At 37.7% G+C, this 20259-nt stretch overlaps 1 protein-coding gene across 1 annotated transcript; it reads right to left on the reverse strand.

The window, feature by feature from the left end:
• Window positions 1-1136: 1136 nt before the first annotated feature.
• On the reverse strand, window positions 1137-14207 carry cdh26.1 (cadherin 26, tandem duplicate 1). The gene is given in 21 exon segments (XM_034696298.1): window positions 1137-2055; window positions 3558-3629; window positions 3792-3830; window positions 5087-5161; window positions 5263-5337; window positions 6297-6371; window positions 6481-6602; window positions 7642-7863; window positions 7962-8192; window positions 8309-8454; window positions 9630-9904; window positions 10035-10078; window positions 10081-10219; window positions 10309-10437; window positions 10555-10724; window positions 11962-12109; window positions 12220-12254; window positions 12257-12374; window positions 12469-12561; window positions 12665-12712; window positions 14181-14207. Coding segments are annotated over 21 exon segments (2502 nt in total). The 3' UTR covers window positions 1137-1836.
• Between the last annotated feature and the right edge of the window lie 6052 nt (window positions 14208-20259).

Consider the following 20259-nt stretch of genomic DNA (forward strand, 5'->3'; position numbering starts at 1 on the left):
CAAAGCTCAGAAATTATTTCAAATGTGAAGTGGATTATCACTGGAATGACCTGATGGGTGAAAGATCTGTTGATCCAACTCCACCCTTCTTCAAAGCTCTATTTCTTTAAACTTTATTCCATGTAATTAGATTGGATTTCCTCTCGATTCAGCTCATCATACATGTGGATGGAATTTAGCTCTGTTGGGATCAGAGTTCACAGCTCAGTTCTGCACAGCACCGCATGGAGATGCTGACAGCTCGTCTCAATCGGATTCAGATGCAGAAGCACATTTTGCTTTGTGAATCACACCTAGAGACAGAGTAGATAGTGTGGGCCAAATGAAGTGTAATTCTTGGTGCTGTTGGCAGCAAGTGGATTTTCCCTGCAAACTTTAGATTAGGGTCATGACATGCAAGATTAAAACAAGAACAAGTTACTCTGATGGTTACAAATGCAACCTCTAAATTAAATTATGATATATTTATCTCCAATATTTATGTTATACACTGTTTGCTTTAGTTTGTCATGGTTTCCTTGCGATAGTTTTAATTGATCAAAACATTTTCTTGATCCCGTCTCCGGTTGGAAAAAAATCAGCTCAAAGGTAACTACCATAGACTATATAAAATATGGACGTAGTATCCGTGACGTCACCCATCTGTTCCTGAACGCTGTTTTGAAGCCAATCGACGGCAGCAGCCATATTGGAAATGCGGAACTCAATCAGGCAGAGTGTGACGTAAAGGGGCGGAGTTTGAGCCTCCTAGCCAACAGCTATGTGTTCCCGCCTGTCAGTCAAGTCAGTCATGTCCTTATTTGGGCTATAACTCCGAATCTTAATATCTTCTGAACCGTCGTGTTAGAAAAAAATTCACCCCCCGTACAGTGTGTGCCGATAGAGAGATTAGCTACGAAGAGCCAAGCTGTTTTTTGAACCAGGCTGTAAACATGTTTATTAATGCTGCAAAGATTGTCTTTTTTGAATTGGTGTCTATGTGGTTTCCGGTATTTCTGCAGCCAGCCTCAAGCGGATTCTCGATGAATTGCAGATTATATCACTTCCGCATGGGCTCCATAGTTTGATACCAGAGGTTGCCGCTTGGTTGCTACCAGCAAATATTTAAGTCATGACATTTTTTTTTTCTCCCCAAAATTAATTTTATTCATTTTCGAAATGAGTAAGAAAGCTGATGCAAAAATTGCACACAAGTAAACAAAGCAAAACATTGCCATTAAGATGGTAGTAGAGTAAATCCATTCCACTGTGTCACCAGGTAATCAAAAACCAGAAGGAAAGATATCAACTTCCAGTAATTCCAGTCATTATTTCTGACAAGTTAGTTTTTTCTGTCCTTCATGTAGGACATCTTTTCCAGAAGATTATTCTTTGTGTAGAGACTAACAGAAATTAAACATTATACAAACTCTGGAATATTCCACTTTCAACACAAGTAAACATACACATTTAAACATTGAATTAATACTGCTATGACTAAAACTCCAGAGCTAGAAATGTGTGCTGTTCAAAGCAGAAATCCCTTTCAAGGTAGCAAAATTGAAAAAAATATCACACACACCCAGTCCCTATCAAAACGTCACTTTTCAGAATTACCAGAGCATAACAGTTTGTGCAATGCCTTACCTCAAGGTTCAGATTAACAAAACCCAACTGTTTTAGTTAATCCATGGACAGAAACCATTTCACCAAGTCATTTCAATTGTTAAGTATAAAAAAAATCCCTTAAAACTCTCAAAAGATAGTGAGGTCCAGTATCAGAGTCTGAAAATTTGGAGCAAAGAACAACTTTGTTGACATAAAAAAAAAAAAAAAAACTGAGTCCAGCAGTGCCCTTTAAAGCTTTACGTTTTTTTCTTGAATTCTCTGATGCAAAATGCCTCCCAGGGTCTTGAACCTGGGTCCCAAATCATTCAAAAAGTTCATATCATCTCCATGGTTGCTGAGTGACAGCTTATCCAGTGACTCGGATCTGCTGCCCTGTCCCTCGTAGGCATACTCTTGAGGATTGTCGGTTGGGCAGTCTACGTGGGTTGCATTAATCATGGGCAGTCTCTGTGGGGAAAAGAAGGCAAAAATAATCGTACCCCAAAAATCCACGACAGTTTATAATACACATAGTGCTGACCTTTTAGCAATCTTGTTTCACGAATGGTATGTGTAGAACCATTAAGGATTTTAATTGAACCCAGTCTGCTGGTACAGGATTGTGTCCTGTCCACCAATAAGTGTTGTCCAGCAGGTTCAGTTTATTGAATTTTATCTAGTGCCTGGCAATACTGAAAATGATGTTATCACGATAAAATATTTCATATCAGTCGATATCGATAATTATCACGATACATATTAAACAATTATTTCGATTAAATGTAAAATCTGATTTTTGGTCCTGAGTGAAAGTTGAAGAAACCAGACGGTTTGTTAGTTTGTATCTGGATTTAGTTTTCTGATGAACTTCTTGAATCCATCATTTCTGACTGTGCTAACAGGAAGCAGGTCTTTTTAGTGTGAAATGTGATTTTTTTGAAGTTTTAGTTTGTAATTCTTATTTTTCTCAGATTGAGGTTATTTCCATAATTTGATTTAAATTTACAACAAATATATATAAGATTGTGTACTGTTTATCAGTTTAGTAGAGTATTGTTTTGAGTTGTGCTCTCCCCTTTTAGATTACTAAGGGTTACAGGAAGAGTGATGTTGTTTCCCACAGTGCTGTGAATGCATCACGGTTATTCAGTGTTTAGTTGTCCTACGGTTGCGTTGGACATTAAACGTGTTAGAAATACACAGCAGAAGTTGTGTCTGTGCTCTTCCTTTACCCACATCCTGAAAGTATATTTAATGAAGTGTTTTAAGTTAATAGTTAACTCAGAGTCGACACAGTGTAAGACTAACGACTCTGCTTTGAGCTGGTAGGTTTTGAGTTTTCTTCAGCATCACTGTCACTCGTTTCAGCTGTGTTTACATTCTGCTCCAAACGTCTTTAAGCCCTGTCTACCTCTCATCCTGCAACATGATTGGCTGGTCAATGCCATCTTCTTCAGTCTAATGTTGGGTGGAAACTAGCGTTTAAGGCTCATTAGTGCCCCACCATTTTAAGTGGCTGGGGGGTGTAATTACATATTTATTTATATCGAATTTTTATGGAACACTTTTTATATTTATATCGAGAAAAAATATAACACAATGATTATCGTTATCGAATTATCGCCCAGCACTAATTTTATCATTAAAAAAAAGCTGCTTTTTGGAAACTTCTACATTTTAAGTATAACATATACCTAAGCTCTTATCAGTTTGACCCCTAATTATTCATTTGTTCTTGTTTATTTAATTGATGACAGAAAGGAAGCATGTTTGGTGCTGGTCTGAACAGATACATGAAGGTTAAATAAGGCGCATCACTTTCTTCAAAAATGAAGGAGAGAAGCTCTCTGGGATTATCAGAAAACTTGCTCGACCTGGCCACATGTAACCCACCCAGTAATTAGGTGTTCTATATGAGAGGGAATGTAAGGTTGGATTTAATAAGGCATTCATGTAGCTCAAGTTCTTACCCTGTCAAGGTGATCGGATATGTGTTGATTGGAGCTCTGGCTGAGAGAGCGGTGGTATCTTGATGAGCCGCCCTGTTCACAGAGAAAGGATTGTGAGCTACCATAGCCAAACTATACATGCATAAGCTTTCGACTACTGGATGAATATATTGTACTCATCATATTGTACTCAACATACTTAACATACCAAGATATATAGTCAAATGTTTACCCTCTTGTTGAAACAAGACTTACCTGGTAGGTTTCTGTCCTGTTTGTATTCCATGTAGAGTACTGAAAACAATGACATAATAAGAGTGAGGCTTTTTTTGTCACTTGACCTTAGGAGGATGTGGTTGAAATGCCTTTATTAGTTCAGGAATCATCATTTTGCCTTAGTGTGATGCACCCTAAACCAATATTGCCATTGTTACCACATCCTTGGCTCTGTTTGAAATGTGCCTTCAGTTATCCCAGTTGCTTCCTAGTTGATATATTTGACTTCAAGGGCATCTTGCATTGAGTTTGTTTTTCTACCACAGTGAGTACAAAGTATTTTGTCTTTGGGGCACTGTTGGCACAGCGGTCTAAGCGCCCCTCGTCGCAGAGGTCGCCGGTTCGACTCCCGGCCAGTTGACCATTTGCTGCATGTCCTCCCCCACTCTCTATTCCCCACATTTCCTGTCTCTCTTCAGCTGTCCTATTCAATAAAGGCAAAAATGCCCAAAAATATAACTTAAAAAAAAAAAAGTATTTTATCTTTGCTTTTGCTTAAAGCTGGGGTTGGTAGTCATGGGAAACTAGCATGAATTTGAATGTAGCATTTCCTCAGGACTCCGTCTAACACCTCCCCTCGGAGCTCCTCCAAAACAACGCCCCCTCTCACATTCACAAGCGCCGCTGATTCGCGACCATTTCATTGTGCCTGTTTCGACCGGTCTTCCACGCATTGTTTGTGTTTTGCACTAAGTCAACTCATGTCTCACTCAGCAGTAAGAAAACACCAAATCATTACCATAGTGAAAGTTAAAAACACAAACAAACTTGGTGTTTTCCCAGATTTACTCCAGCTGTAGATAGCGGCTTTTTTTCACTCTTTTTTTAAGAACACATTATGTATTGATTGCCATCGGGACATAAAGATCATTTTAACCAGTATAACAAAAGTGTATCTAAATCTGACTACCAACCCCAGCTTTGTCTCTCTGTCAGTGATTTTGGGTCACCTGCCCATGGATCAAAATGAAATGATTAAATTGAAACCTGTGAACATGTTTTAAATAAATATTAAGCATTAACAGACAACAGAGAATAGAGACAGGGGGACTAACCCCTAAAATAGGTCCTTATTACACTTGGTATGTAATAATAACAATATTATACACAGACTGTATAATTGAAGGGTTGTTGTTATAGGTTGAAGTCCAGGGCATTGCGCCCTCTTGTGGATCTAGACAGGCAGTGTGACAACTTAAGATATCTTCAAAAGAGCAAAACACTCAGCAGATGTGCTAACAACGGCTGTTGTAATCATGGCTGTGGTTACTTACCATGTTCTGCCCTCCTAAGCTCCTGAGTGTGTCTCTCTGATTGTGCATTTTCATTGAGGTCATCTGAGAGTTAATCTGTAAGCAAATAATAGTTAGATTAAATCAGGGAGCATAGTAAAAGGCGTGCTGCTGTGAACAGTTCTTATTCTTTGTAGGATGTTGTCCTTGATACTTACCATGGTTTGACTGTAGCCGTTGTACGTGTCCATCGTGTACATGTCCTGGTTCACTACTGGAGCCGCTTTAGACATCTGGTGGAGCAAAATTAATAAATCAACCTTAGAATTATAGGCCAATGAGAGCATAATATTTTTTGTTCACTGTACTAACTGACCATTGTTCTAAAAAAAAAAAGAAGAGAGAAATGGAACCATAATATTAACTTTCCAAAGTATTGAATTCATGAATAATTAACATTTCATATGTTGAAATTAAAATATCCATTAACCAAAGACTCATCATGTATACATTTGAAGAGTTAATATGCAAAAACAAATAACTCACTTTTAAAAATGTAAAAAATGTTTCACAAAACATTTTTTTTTTATTATTACTAGCTCAATAAATTGAAGTTGGGAGGCTTTTACTAAGTCAAAAATACTTATTAGCAATATCTTAAGAATATAACTTTATTAAAAATGTAACTTCATTAAAAACGTAACTTTATTAAAAAGTAAACTTTATTAAAAATGTATATTAAAAGGAAAAATGTTTTTTGAAAATTTATAAAAAGGAGGTATCTGTTTTTGCAAATGAACTCTTCATTTAACGAACCCTTTTAACTAGGCATTGTTGACGTCACTCAGTCCTTTTTTAGCTAACATGAAACAACCACTGTCCTACTTTGGAGCTACTTCAGTAGAATTGCTATGTTCTTCTTTTTTAATGTGTCATGCTACTGGTTTCTCCGTGCTGTACAAACCCTGTAATTTATGTCAATGTATTCTCAACAAACATCTTAACCACATCGTGCATTCCATCCCTGTCCATTTGTCATCAGCACAGGTAGACAGACAATGAAAAGGTGGCTGTCATGGGATTATAGCTGTCACTCTTATTTCAATATTATTAGGAGCGGCAACACCTTAAAACCCCAACTGCTTTCTTTATGTAACCCTTTGTTTTCTGTAGGAATACCCTTTAAGCTAAAATTGCCACCTAACCTAAACACCAAAAGCTTGAGTCTAAAAGTCTTAAAGTGCTGGAGTACCTGTTTGGAGCCCATTTTTATCCCGTCTGTCACCGCTTCACTCTGTATCGGAGTCATGGGCAGAGTAGGCGCAGCCTGACAGATAAGAGGAAAAGGTAGATCTCAGAATATGGGAAATGCTTTGAGATTAAAAGAGTATGAAAGCATTCTTTTACAATTGTACCACCTGTCATGCCAAACACACCTTGCTCTCAGAGCCTCCTCCTTCTTGGTTGTACTTGATGAGGGTCTGGTTGCCCTCATCCTCGGAAATGGGGATGGTGAACTGTTTCTTTCCACACTGACACATAAAAAGGAGTAACAGCACTGCGGACACACATCAAAATACAATGGAGCAGTGTTAAAACATCATGTTTTCTATAAAAGACTGTGAGGGTGTTGCTGATCACATTTTGAACAACATCTCCCCCACTCATTTGCACAGCAATAGTACATTGTGGCAATGTGCAATCAGATTAGTGCAAACCTGAACAATATTTGAGTTGCTTGGATTGACTCAGGGGATGAAGCAGAAAATGTAATTCGAATTGCTTGATGAGTGGTGAATTACAAAATGCTATGATATCCATAACCTAGCCAGCAGTATCGTACATATGGAACACTCGCTGACATGTCCCTATGAACAAGGGACACTTTAACTAGATGATCAAACTGAACCTACACAGCTCAGATTGGAACAACTAGGTAAACACTTACACCTGCAGCTGTAAGTAATCACTTTGGCTTTCAATGCTTGTTCCTCATGTGAAAAACATGCCAGTTATAAATACCCACAGAGCTGTTGAGTGACATCTCCCATGACTGGATCAATATATATTTTTCTTAATAAATCTGTGGGCCTTACCTCATCCAATTAACACGGGTAAGTGGGAAAGTTCACAGAACATTAAATAAGAATATTTAAAATTTATATTGAAACTTATTTGTGATACTTTCGCCATTTTTAACATAAGACATTAGATTACGTACTTAGGAGGCTCCTGTGGATTTGGGTTTCTGGGTTTAATAAAAAAAAAAAAAAATACTAAAGAAAGATTAAGGTCCTGTGTGTAGTTACAAGTTCTACAACACAGGCATAAAAGCAGCATTAGTTTAAACCTGTACTGCAAAAATTAAGGATAAAAACAAGAGGGGAGAAATGTTTTGATTTGACAAGGATTTGGCAAATTTGAAAAATATATATTTTTTTCATTAATCAAATTATTTGTTTGGTATGCATTAGTCTTCATCTAATTGATTTAATAATTCATACTAAGTTAAGGGTGGAAAAGTGATACATTTATGTAGCTTAAGTGCACATGAACTTCATGGATTTTTTTCATGTTATCTGTTTTTCCATACTCACATAAAAACAGTAGGAGTCCTGCAAATATTAGTCCAATGGCAGCAGCCCCCAGACTCGATGTGGGCGGCTCTCTGACCTTGCACACATCTTTGTCTCCACAGTCACACACTGTCACTTCCACGGTATCCTGTCCAATCAAGTTCTGTTGGTCATGAATCAGCAGGGGCACTGAGTAGGTACCAAAAGGAAGTGGCTTGAGGCTAACAAGCCCACCTTCTTCTCCTAGACAGGGAGGTGTGATAAGGACAGGTATGTAGTTGCTCTTTGATTGAAACAATTTAATATTAAGTTGGTGAGGAGAGTTAAAGGATATGTAGTACCTGTGGAAGGGTCTAATCTCCATCGCTCTGCCAGAGTTTTGTCATCTTCCAACAGATGGAAGGTGAAGGGCCCTTTGTAAGGATCCATGTCTGAGTCATTGGCTTGCACCATGACTTTGCTAACCTTGTTTCCACACATAAAGATATTTTTGTTGACTAGCTGAGGCGCATTGTCATTGCTATCCCCCAGGTGGATCTGGACTGTGCATGAACTTGAGGCTTGAGGCTCACCTTGGTACACCAGCAAAGAAGAAAAACAGTTACTTAATAGATGTGCTTTGTTTACCAATCACATCATATTATTTAGCTTGCTTTTGATGATACATTTTAATAGAAGATCTTCATACCATCATCAATGGCCTCAATGACAATGTTATAAATGCTATCAGAATCGACAAACGACGACTCTCTGTCCATCTTTTTAATCGATGTGATTCTGCCGGTGTTTTCATCAATGGTCACCCAGGAAGCTGGATCTTCTTTCACAGAAAACCTAGAAATATAAGTGGAACTGAACATTAGGTGAAAAAAAAACTGAACTGCAGTGTGAGTAGACAGACTCAAACAGAGAAAGTGTGTGAAGGCACGCATACAGCCTAAGCTTTATTCTTGTTGAATGGACCGTATTCCCACAGTGGTCATGTTTCTGTGACATCACGCTCAGAGTGGGATGCTCAAATATTGTTTTCATGTCTACTGAATTTTTTACAGGTTGTAAGTCTTAGTCACATTAGAATCTGACAAAGTGGAAACAGTACACATTTCAATGAAAAAACATAGTTGATAACCTTTTAGCTACCATTAGAACACAAAATCATATCAATTTTGATATAATACATTTTATTTATTATGCACTTTACATTCTGAACAAACCCCAAAGTGCTAACAAAGTAACATAGTTAACCGAGAAGCGTAGCAGAGTAAACAATTGAAAATTCTTGAAAACTCAAAGGGAGAGCTACTTAGCTAACATTCTGTGTTTAAGTTTAAATTCCTTCCAGCAAGCTTTACCGTAGACAAGCAAATTCAAGATGGGATTTAGAAGAAAGTTTCAAATTTTTTAAAATACACACCTATTCTGTTGTAGCCATGATTCTCAAACATTATCAGGAAAGTGGATGAATGCCAACGTAAGCTGATTGTTGCTAATGGGTATCAAATATGTTTTATAACTTAAAATATGACTGTATGTCTCTTTAGCATGTTACTATCCATTGTCATTAAAGTATTTTAATCGATCAGGAAGCTGTAATATGAAGACCACTTGTCAGATTTTCAGTGTTGATGTGACTTATAGACAAGAACCCAGCTGTATGACATAATTACAACAATTAGGCTCCCCAACCCAGGTGTAATGTACCAGGAACATGAAAGCCATTGAAATATTGTCAAAGGGAAGTTGAGTAACCAAAATTAATTAAGAAAGCACTGACTTTTTTAAATTGCAAAATGTTCTCTCCCTCACAAATCCTTAAATTATCATGACTCCTTTATTTTTTTTTAAATGAAAATTTACTGTAAATATATATATTTTTAAAAGGGTCATGCAAAATTATAGCAATTTTTTTCTTTAAAAAAATTACATGACTCACTTCTTTAAAAAATCCAGCATAGATCAGACCCTATCATGATGGGACAATAGGTTCATCAGATACCTGATAGGTAGACACTAACCTGACTTTGTCATTTTCTGCATCGTGAACCGATGGGATGTGCAGGGTCCTTCCTGGCGGTTCCTCTTCCTTCTGGTACACATCAACTAGATTTTTGTCAAACACTGGTGGGTCATTGACATCAATCACTTTGATTTCAATGTTGACTGTATCTGTGGTTGGTTCACTGACTTTGCCACCATCTTTATAATCTTTACAAACAGTTATTGGCTCCTCGTTCTTTACTCCCACCTGCAGCTTTGCTATTGTTGTATGTTCAAAATCCTTTTTCTGTAAGAAACACACAGGTAAAAACTGGTATAGCTGATGTTTATAAACAAATAAATAAAACTAGATTAGCTTTAAGCATAGCCCATAGAATTATAAAAGCATTCAGTAAATGTTAGAAAAGGAGAATTACCTTGATGACACTGAGAATTCCCTCATTAGTGACGGGGTCTGTTTCAATTTGTAGTTTAAATCGTCATTTCCTTTTATGAAATAGTACACAGCACGCCAACCAGGAGTGTTTGGAGTGTCTTTATCCTCTACTCCAATTCTCAAAATATCATTCTTAGTGATCGCCTCTGACACCTCCCCATGATACTAGACATGCAGAACAGTTCCATCATTAACATCATAATCAATCTAAAAACAACAATTATCATATTAAAAGTCATTTTAAAAAGCCTTGCCTCTCTCTTCTTGAATGTGGGTTGATGAGTGTTTGTGTCTACAATGTTGAGCGTGACAATACTAGTGGAAGACAAGACTGGTGTGCCTTTATCATTTGCTTTGATGACAACTTCATACTTCTTCACTTTCTGGAAAAAAAATACATTTTAGATCATGTTATTAGGATATTGAAAAAGAAGTATGCACTCATTTTTATATTTACATGCTGCCCACTGATGTAGGAACAAAAAGTAATTCAGTCTTACATCATAGTCAAAACATCCGTCATGGGTGAGTCGGTACTGATGTTTGTTTATCATACGAACACCAATATTGGGCGCTTTGGGGTTCTGTGAAACCACGCTTACACTGATTTCTGAGTTTGGTGTTTTCTCCTTATCTATGTCAATGATGTACAGTAATACTGGCAAGTCACCTGCAAGATAAGATAAGATAAGGTAAACTTTATTGTCCCATGACATTCATCATACCAATATTACAATCACATGCCCACTGTCAAAGATGAAAAACCATGTCACTGTGGCATACAATGACACAACAAAATACCAATAATACAATAAAATGGCATTATGTTAGTGCAGATTGTTTGTTGAGTAGAGTGATGGAAGTAGGGAGGAAGGAGAGCTTGAAGCGATTACTTTTATATCTGCTCGCTCTGAACCATCTTCCAGAGGGCAATAATTATTATTCTGAATAAAGAACATGAGAAGAGTCCTTCAAAAAATGTTGTGCCTGATTGACGATAGTTTTTACAAAGATAGTTTGAAGTGACAGGTCATTTTCCTTACCAATCACTTTCATGGCACATTTAAAAAAAAGTTCAATCTTAGATTTACATTGAACAGATAGAGAGCCGAGGAAAGTAAAGGAAAGATGAGTCAAGGAATTAATGTGTTACAGAAAACAAAGTACAGGTGAAAAAGTGCATGCTATGACGTGAATTATTTTCTGAAGTGTATTGTAGTGATGTGTCATGATCAAAAGCTGCGGCTCTGAGAGCCGATGCTTTATAGTGAATCAGAAGAGCCGGCTCACATCGAGAGAGAGCCAACTCCCAGTTTTTTCCTTTTGCTGCTTAGCTCACAGTGCTCAGCCGCAGCTCTGCTCACAGCAGAACTTTGTTTTGATTGGTAAGAAATCGGATCAGCCCATCCAAACGGAGACATCTGATTTTTCTCAATGCTGAGGACATTTATAATGTTTGCTTGAGTTTGGTTCTGGTTCTGTTTGCTTGAGTTTGGTTCTGGTTCTGTGGATATGTTTGCAGTTTTTTGTTAATTTGTGCAATAAAAAAGTTTGTTTAAAATACTAAACAAAGGTGAGAATGGTTTTGTAACAGAATAAATGCACAAAATTAGGCAATTATAAGGCTTCTCATAAAACCACCATACGTAAAAGGGTTTTCAACACACAAACCATTAGTTTTTGCAAAGTTAAGGTAAAACATACAGCTACAGAAGATCCTAAATTAAGAGCCGTTCGGAAGTCCAAAGAGCCGTTTTTTCTTTGGGAGCCGAGTCAAAAGAGCCTGCTCTCTGAAAAGAGCCAAACTTCCCATCACTAGTGTATTAAACATTGTGTTAATTTGTTTGAAGATTTAATACTCACTGGCTGCGTACTCATTGAGTCATTTATATTAACTGTATACTCACTTTCACGTGTACTTTCCTTCACATTTTGAGTCGTGTGAGGAGGGTCAAACATAGGTGCGTTGTCATTGATGTCCTTCAGCTCTACATCGAAAGCTAGTTCCTTGTCCAGTTTATCTCCTGTGTGCTGGTGTATGATGTCAAACTTGATCTGTGGGAATAAGTTGTCATGTCAGATATTAGTACATTTAATAATACAAAGTATCGATACAAACTATTCCAATTGTATTCACCTCTATAGTTTATCTAGTATAGACTCACATGGAAGGGCTTTGGGTACTCTTCTCTGTCCAACGTCTATTGGCAATGACATCCCCTGTGTGTGAATCTATTTCAAACACTCCGCGTGGTGGCTCATCCACACCCATTCCAGTGATACGAAACTCGTGGTGGTCCCCTGTCATGTTATTGAACATCTAGTGTCAAGAAAGAAACCGTTAGCTTCTTTGCCTGAGGCAGAAAATCAAGTTGCAACAGAAGTTGATCATTTTATGTACAAATTTCTGTCACCTTTGAAATCTTTTTAGGGTATGGTCCTGGATCTTCCTCTATTAATTCAATCGTGGACAAAACCCACCTTCTTTTGGAACGCCGTAAAAGCTCCTGATGAAACCAGAATGCAGATCAAACATAAAAAAAAGATGAATAATCTGATCACTTCTTCCAGAGGTAAAACATTTGGCAATTCTAAATATGGAACAGTTACCCGTTTGGCACGCCTGCTGCGCGACTCAGCCAGGGCTATTAATGCCACCTACGGTAACAAAGAAACGGATTAGTGAGGCTCAAACTTGTCATCATAGAACAGTTTTAAAAGAATTTTCAATATCATGTGCTTCTTATAATAATACTATAAACATTTGTTTGTATGGCACCTTTAACCACAGTGTTTACAAAGTGCTATTTGGAAAAGCAAGGGCAGGTTACTGAGAAGACAATTTGCAAGACAATTGGGAAATCCTGTTCTCTCGTCACATACAGACACTTTGTCCTTAGAGGTAACTGACAATGATTGATCACTGGGCTTACGTCCTTATTTGCTCCACCAGACTCTCCCTTTATTTGACGCACTAGATTTTGATTCTGAAAAAACAAATGTTAGTGAGGTTTGATGAAGTGGCCATTTATTCTGTTTCTGTAGCCACTTGTCCCATGAAAGGCTGTAGTGAGCTAATGCAAATACCAGCGTGCATTGGGTGAGAGGTTGGGTACACACCCTATCAGGTTTTCCATTTTTATCAGGTCAGACACACAAGGAAGCTTTTTTATTTTCAATTTATGGGCAACTGAGATCGATCAACTTATCAAATGCCAGCCTACCATCACATTTAAAAACGATTTTACTCTCCAAAACTAGATTAAAGTATTCTGAGTTTTACGACAGTCTTAGCGCACTCCCACTTTTATAACTCTTCAGTGTCGTGTTGTCATAAAACTCATTTTGACTTTCCGATAGATTTAATCTAGGTCTTAAGTTTAGGCTCATTCAGGGAGTGAAGTTCAAGGAAGACCAAAGCCAGAAGGCTGGGCTAGCCACAGTGTTGTTGCAGCATCCATCAGCTCTGGTGAGCCAGTTAAAGTCTGACATAGGGATGAAAATAATGCCTCCATTGCTTCTAATGCTTGCCCGACTTAAATTACCGCCTTTAGATTCATTGAGAAAAGAGGATCTGTCCTGCAGCGTGACCGCACAGGATGGAACAGCAGTTGGAAGTTAGTGAAAAAAAACCCCTGAGAAGGTTGAGATTTTGGATTGGCATTTTAATAACAAAGGAGCCTGAAATATTATAACCATATTAACTCATCCAACATTGTTAAATGTGTTTCTTATTTTAGGTTTTAAAGGCGGTGGTGTAACAGTGCAGGGAGTTTCTGTTCCCGTGCCCCCACTCTGTGTTTTTACAATATAATGCATAGAACTGGTTTTACCTGATGCCGCCTCCTTCTTCGCTTGCCTGCAGCATTTTGACCTATGTACTGACAACTCTTTTCTCTATGTTTTCTCACTCTATTTCAAAATGTATTAGTATTCACAAACGATAAAAGTCTCTCAAAACAGTATTTGTTTAAAAAAAAAATAGCAGGTGTTCACTTTGTTGTGTTTAATGTTTGGCTTGTTTAAACATTCTGACACATTTTAACATATAATGATGAGTTACTTTCACATATACAAATATATATTCAGTACAGATAACTGTGAGCATTAAGAGTTTTTTGCCTACCAGCAGAAGCAAGAAAAAGTTCCTCATCTTGGTCCTCTTTGCCTGATATCCTTTGTGAGAGTACACCAGCAAAGTCAGAGACAGCCAGTAATATAGTGAGTAGGAGACAGCCCCTATTGCCTGCAGGCAGCAGGTGACTTTGCAGTTGACAAAGGGCTGTTTGTCCATGCACAGGTATGTGTGATGTGACATATTAAATTTCTGACTTAGCTTTTATTTAAAGTTGCCTGTGTATTTGCTTTTACACAAGACTTTATTTCATAAGAGAGAAACTGTTAAAATGAACTTTTATTGTGTTTTCTGGCTGTGTTGAAAAACAGGCTTAGTGTACACCCCCCTCTAACTCTGTAGCTCAGGTTACCTTTTCTTATTTATGTCTGCCCTACATTGCAGGTGGTGAACAGCTCAGTTTAACAGGTCCTGTAAATATTAGATAAAGACACTGAAAAGACATCGTAAAGGCAACTGAGAGAGTGCAAGTCACTCTCAAACCTATTAAACCAGCTGCATGTCAGGTAACCTTTCTTTAAATGTACTGCATCTACAGTGCTGTTGAGTGTTTGTTTTTTTCTTGTGATTTGTCTAATGACGCATCATTATAAAATGAGTCAGAGGATTTTAAATAACATCAAAAAGCTAGTAATTAATTATCTATGTAATGAGCATATAGCTTTGCCAAACTCAACAATGCCAAAATGAATCAGAAGATCTTAAATACTGCCTGTCTTTGTTTAGTCTTTCCAAGGAAGCTTGGGCTCTGCCAGAAATAATAACACTTCAATCAGTCGCTATTTCAAAGTGAGCTTTTTTTGCCTGAGTGCACTATGACTACGAGGGTGTTCCACACTGAAAGAACAGCTGACAACAGCAGAGAGAACTGGTGAAAAGTTGGACCGCAGCAAGATTGTTGATGGAGAAAATGGTCAGATTTGGTTAGTGCTGAAAAATAATGAGCTGAATGAAGAAGCAGGAAGAAAGAAAAGGTGAGAGAGATGAGAATGAAAAAGGCACAAAAACAACTCCCCATACTTAACTCTGCAGAAATGATGCAGTACACAAGTGTTCCTTGGTAAAACACATCTACATTTACGAGACCAGAGCTTACATCTGGAATGCCTTTAAATACCTGCTAAACAGCTTAAGCTCTGTCAAATTGTGACTGAACAAAGAGAATTCTCTATTATATACTTCCTCTCCTCCTAGCTGCTCTCTTTCTTTACTTCTGTCTGTACAAAATGAGCCACCTATGATACGTCAAGTCATCAAAATGAGCCACCTGTGATAGCTTTTGTTTTTTTCTTTCATTTGTTTCTTTTGCTGGTGTGCCAAAGAAACCTCATTATGAGTGTGGTGTAATGTCTGGGTAAATCCCTTGAATGTCTGGTATGTTGCTGTTACAAAAACTGCAATCCAGTTCATTGATTTGGTTATAACATATTGACATTCACAGCTGCTTGGAGTATGCAATTTTTTCATACACTGCAAACTGCTACTTTGCTGTGCAACACATGCTGTGAATATGCAAAACATGGAGGTGAATTGTGAGACTCTAGGTCGTGTTTACCTCAAAATTATTAACATTATCGCTGAGCTCAAGTATCGTACTGGTTGCAGGATTGCAAACTTCATATGGCAAAAACAGTCTAGTGTATCTTGACATCTAGTAAACAGTACTAGAAAGAATCACACAGCCGCAGCTTTTGGCCTATGCTGACCATAGACATATAAAGAGTAGACCCCGCATCGACCGCTACAACCTATTGGCGCTGACGAGCCGTGGGGCCGCCATCTTAGTCCGGTCACCCGCTCCACTCAGTGTAATCTGTTTGGCAGGCGCAAATAAGTGCATTTATCATTCATAACTCGTTAAATACTAAACTGATTTTCATGCAGGGTTTTTTCTTCAGCAACGTCATACATGTAGGTATGATACAGGACACATGGTTTGGCGTATTTAATATTCATAGTGGGCAGTAATAGAATATTCTGATATGTGATATATGTGATGTGTGATAGGTATTTTGCCGCACAGTGCTCTGGCATCTTGAAATCTCTGCTACTTCAGTTTACGTTTACAGGTAGGATCATGGGTGGGATGACTGGACCAAGATGGCGGCCATATTTCTTGCGCCCCAGAAGCCAATGCGGTGTCTATACTCTTTATATGTCTATGATGCTGACCACAAAAGGAATCATCATGAAGGAAGACATCTTTTTCTCTCGAGACCCCCAAAAGACTACATACAGTGTACTACTGAGACTTTATTCAATAATTTCACTGTGATTATATTTTGTTTCTCTCTTACTATCTTCAAAAGAAATTTGAATATTATTACTTAATATTATATTTTTTAAGTAATACATGAAATACAAAAATTTCTATGAATGGGATATTCCTCATACGTTCTTTCAGTTTTGGTGACTTTTTTACCAGTAGTATTTTTTATCTTGTACTTGTGGTATTTTTTGTTGATGATAATTAAAGCAGGACAAAGTGCTTTTCTCATTATAAATGCATCAAATGCATCAAATGCTTTCACTCACTTATAAAAATCACTTAATTTATTTGTATTTGTATTTGTATTTTTTTGAAGAAAATCCCTGCACCCCCTGACCATATTTTAATTAAGACATAATAATAAATAACAAACAGAGTTTAAACAACAAAACAGAAATTAAAACACAATTTAAAACGTTTTAAGTGAATGGTCATTGGAGTTGTGGTCAGATGGAGTAAGCCAGTTTAAACAGATGAGTTTTGAGTTTGGATTTAAAATGTGGGAGTATGTCAGTATTACGGAGGTCAGGTGGGAGAGAGTTCCAGAGCTGGGAGCAGAGCGGCTGAAGGCTCTGCTCTGAGGATCTGAGGGTGTGGAGGGGTGTGGCAGTATGGAGGAGGTCAGAGAGATATGAAGGGTGAGGTTGAGTATGGATTTGAAGGTGAGGAGAAGTATTAACTAAATCCCTCCCCAACCCTGTGTAGTTAGCTGGTGTGTGTGTTCTCACGCATCAGGATGGCAAAAACACTTGAACTCGTTGAGCCAGTAGGCAGACGTTCCATACTAATAAGTATGGTTATGTGTGTTTAATTTACAATTAGTTTCTTGTGCAGCTAAACATTTGTTACCATCATTTATCGACAAATCCCAACATGTTCTCTGGCAAGTTTACCAATTATTTTGCCTGTAATGATATTTGGCTTCATAACTCACTCTCTTTCATGTTAACTATAAAATCTGTGAGGTGTGGGAGGACAGATTATGTGGAAGGAAAGGCGAGTTGAGGTAAACTCAGTCCTCTTTGATCCTGTTCTTCTTCAGCTGATGTTATCACCTTACATGACTTCAGAGTGAACGGGTCAGAGTACTGGAACTAAACATATGGATGATAAATTAAGGATGTCAAAGTAGTAGTGGTGAAAAGAAGGGATTAACTATTGTTGACTCTGGTTTTAGAAAGTCATGCATCATTCAGATTAGTATTCAGTTGCTTTAGTTGTGGGGTGAAGTCAGGGTCAGAAATGTTTGTGTGTATACATAGCACAAGGTAGTTTCTGTTGCTTGTCATACAGACAGGGAGCTTTTGTTTCTTTTCAAACAACCCAATGTATAGCGGTGTTAGAAGTCAAAGTTTTGTTAAGTTGAAAATAAAAATTTAAAAAATCCTGTAATGAAGTTGAGGAAAAACAGGGGATGAGTTACAATAATGATTCATTATTTCCTTGGTCTGTGCACCTTGAGGAGCTTCTCTGTACCACAAACGAGTTTACAATACACAGTGAAAGCTCGTGCTGGGCGATAATTCAATAATGATAATTATCGTGATATAGTTTTTCTCGATATAAATATAAAAATTGTTCGATAAACATTAGATATGAATAAACATGTAATTACACCCCCCAGCCACTTAAAATGCAGCGGGCGCTAATGAGCCTGAAACGTAAGTTGCAACTGAACAGCCAATCATGTTGCAGGGTTAGAGGTGGGCGGGGCTTAAAGACGTTCGGAGCAGAATGTAAACACAGCTGAGACACGCGACAGCTACACTGAAGAAACTCATACCTACGAGCTCAAAGCAGAGTCGTTAGTCTGACACTGAGTTGACTGAGTTAACTTATTAACTTAAGAACACTTCATTAAATATACTTTCAGGATGTGGGTAAAGGAAGAGCACAGAGACAACTTCTGCTGTGCATTTCTAACACGTTAATTTCCACCGTGAACGTAGGACAACTAAACACTGAATAACCGTGATGCATTCACAGCACTGTGGGAAACAACATCACTCTGCCTGTAACCCTTAGTAACCTTAAAGGGGAGAGCACAACTCAAACAATACTCTACTAAACTGATACACAGTACACTATTTGATATATATTTGTTGTAAATTGAAATCAACTTATGGAAAAAAAACCTCAATCTGAGAAAAATAAGAATTACAAACTAAAACTTCACAAAAATCTCATTTTACACTAAAGACCTGCTTCCTGTTAGCACCGTCAAAAATGATGGATTCAATAAGTTTATCAGAAAACTAAATACCAGATACAACCTAAGAAAATGTCTGGTTTCTTCAACTTTCACTCAGGAGCAAAAATCTGCATTTAAATTTAAATAAATAAGGATTTGATATTACTTGAGAATTATTGATAGCGACTGATATTGAATAGTTTTATCGTGATAACATAATTTCAATGTCACCAGCACTAGTAGAAAGCATTTTTTCGTCCCCACAGACTGTCAAGGATACTTCCCACCTGTATGACAGGATGAGAGCCATGGCAAGCATCCTTATTCAAGCCTTCGGATGATACTTGTACGCTGTTTATGTGTGTCACAAGTTCAATTACATAAATAAACCATGTAGGATAGGTCCCACTAAGAACCTCAGCACATGAAAGTATATAGAGAGCCGACAAAGTAACGCAGTTTAAGCATACAGCTTAGAGTAAACTAAAGGCAAACTTGTATAACAGGTGGAATTGGAAGGCTTAATGCCACAGCGATGACGGCTGCCAGGACATGTCAGAGCTGTTCATACTTATGACATTCAAATATACCCCTGTGAGGAAATGCATTACCTCTCACAACATACCATACAGATGAATACAACATTGGAATGTCTCAGCTCATGAGGCTGAACGTAAGGAACAAGCTTGTCATTTTAGAAGCCTATATGTATCTCTTTTTTCAAATGTTTATAGGACCCCTTCAATACTAAACAAACTCCAATATAGTCATTCCTCTCGTTCACAGTGGCCTTAGAAGAAAACTCTCTCAGAAGTTGTTGGGAGTCTTCCTGTTTAAACCTGTTTGGATCTCTTCAGTGGTATCGTGTGAAACTTTCTCTCATCATCAGTAGCGGCTGACGGAAATATTGCCCCCAAGTAAAAATGCTCATTGTTCCATAAGGTTGTTTTTAAATAGACAATAAAACCTGTCCTTACATTACACGCACCGTCTGAGTGTTTAAAAAATGTTTTCAACATGTCAAGCCTTCATATCTGATTTTATATTTTGAATCATCAAAAGCCAACGAGTGAAAGTCAAGCAACACAAGATATCAATCTTTAAATCAAACTGTTTTAAACGTTGTTTGAATTATTTTATTCCATCCCTTGCAAGATTTTTAAGCGGGCCAGAGATGCACAACATGATATTTTAAAAAGGTCTTGCAAGTTGAAGTACACTAAATCATCACACCTGTTTTATGATTTACCATCCACGCCCTCACAAACCTCCATATCAATAACTCATCTAAACAGACACACTTATTAAACACACGCAAGAAACATAAAAATCTTTGTCAGCTGAGTCACTCGGCTGCATGGGGTGACACCAAACCAATGTTACATGAAGGCGAGGTGAAACTCGGGAAGCAGTCCTTGGTCCTGCATAGTTCAGCAATGCAACATTTTGTAGCTACACAACTGGAACATAAGATAGTCACTAATTAGAACAAAGTGGCATGCATTTACAGACAGCTCCATTCATGGTATTGTACATAATTTGCACATGCACACGGCAATGTAGTAATGATAGCTCAAGTCAATGAAATACAGCTTGTCTCATGTAATTCC

Source organism: Notolabrus celidotus, chromosome 11 (genome assembly GCF_009762535.1).
Source record: "Notolabrus celidotus isolate fNotCel1 chromosome 11, fNotCel1.pri, whole genome shotgun sequence".
NCBI classification, from domain to species: Eukaryota; Metazoa; Chordata; class Actinopteri; order Labriformes; family Labridae; genus Notolabrus; species Notolabrus celidotus.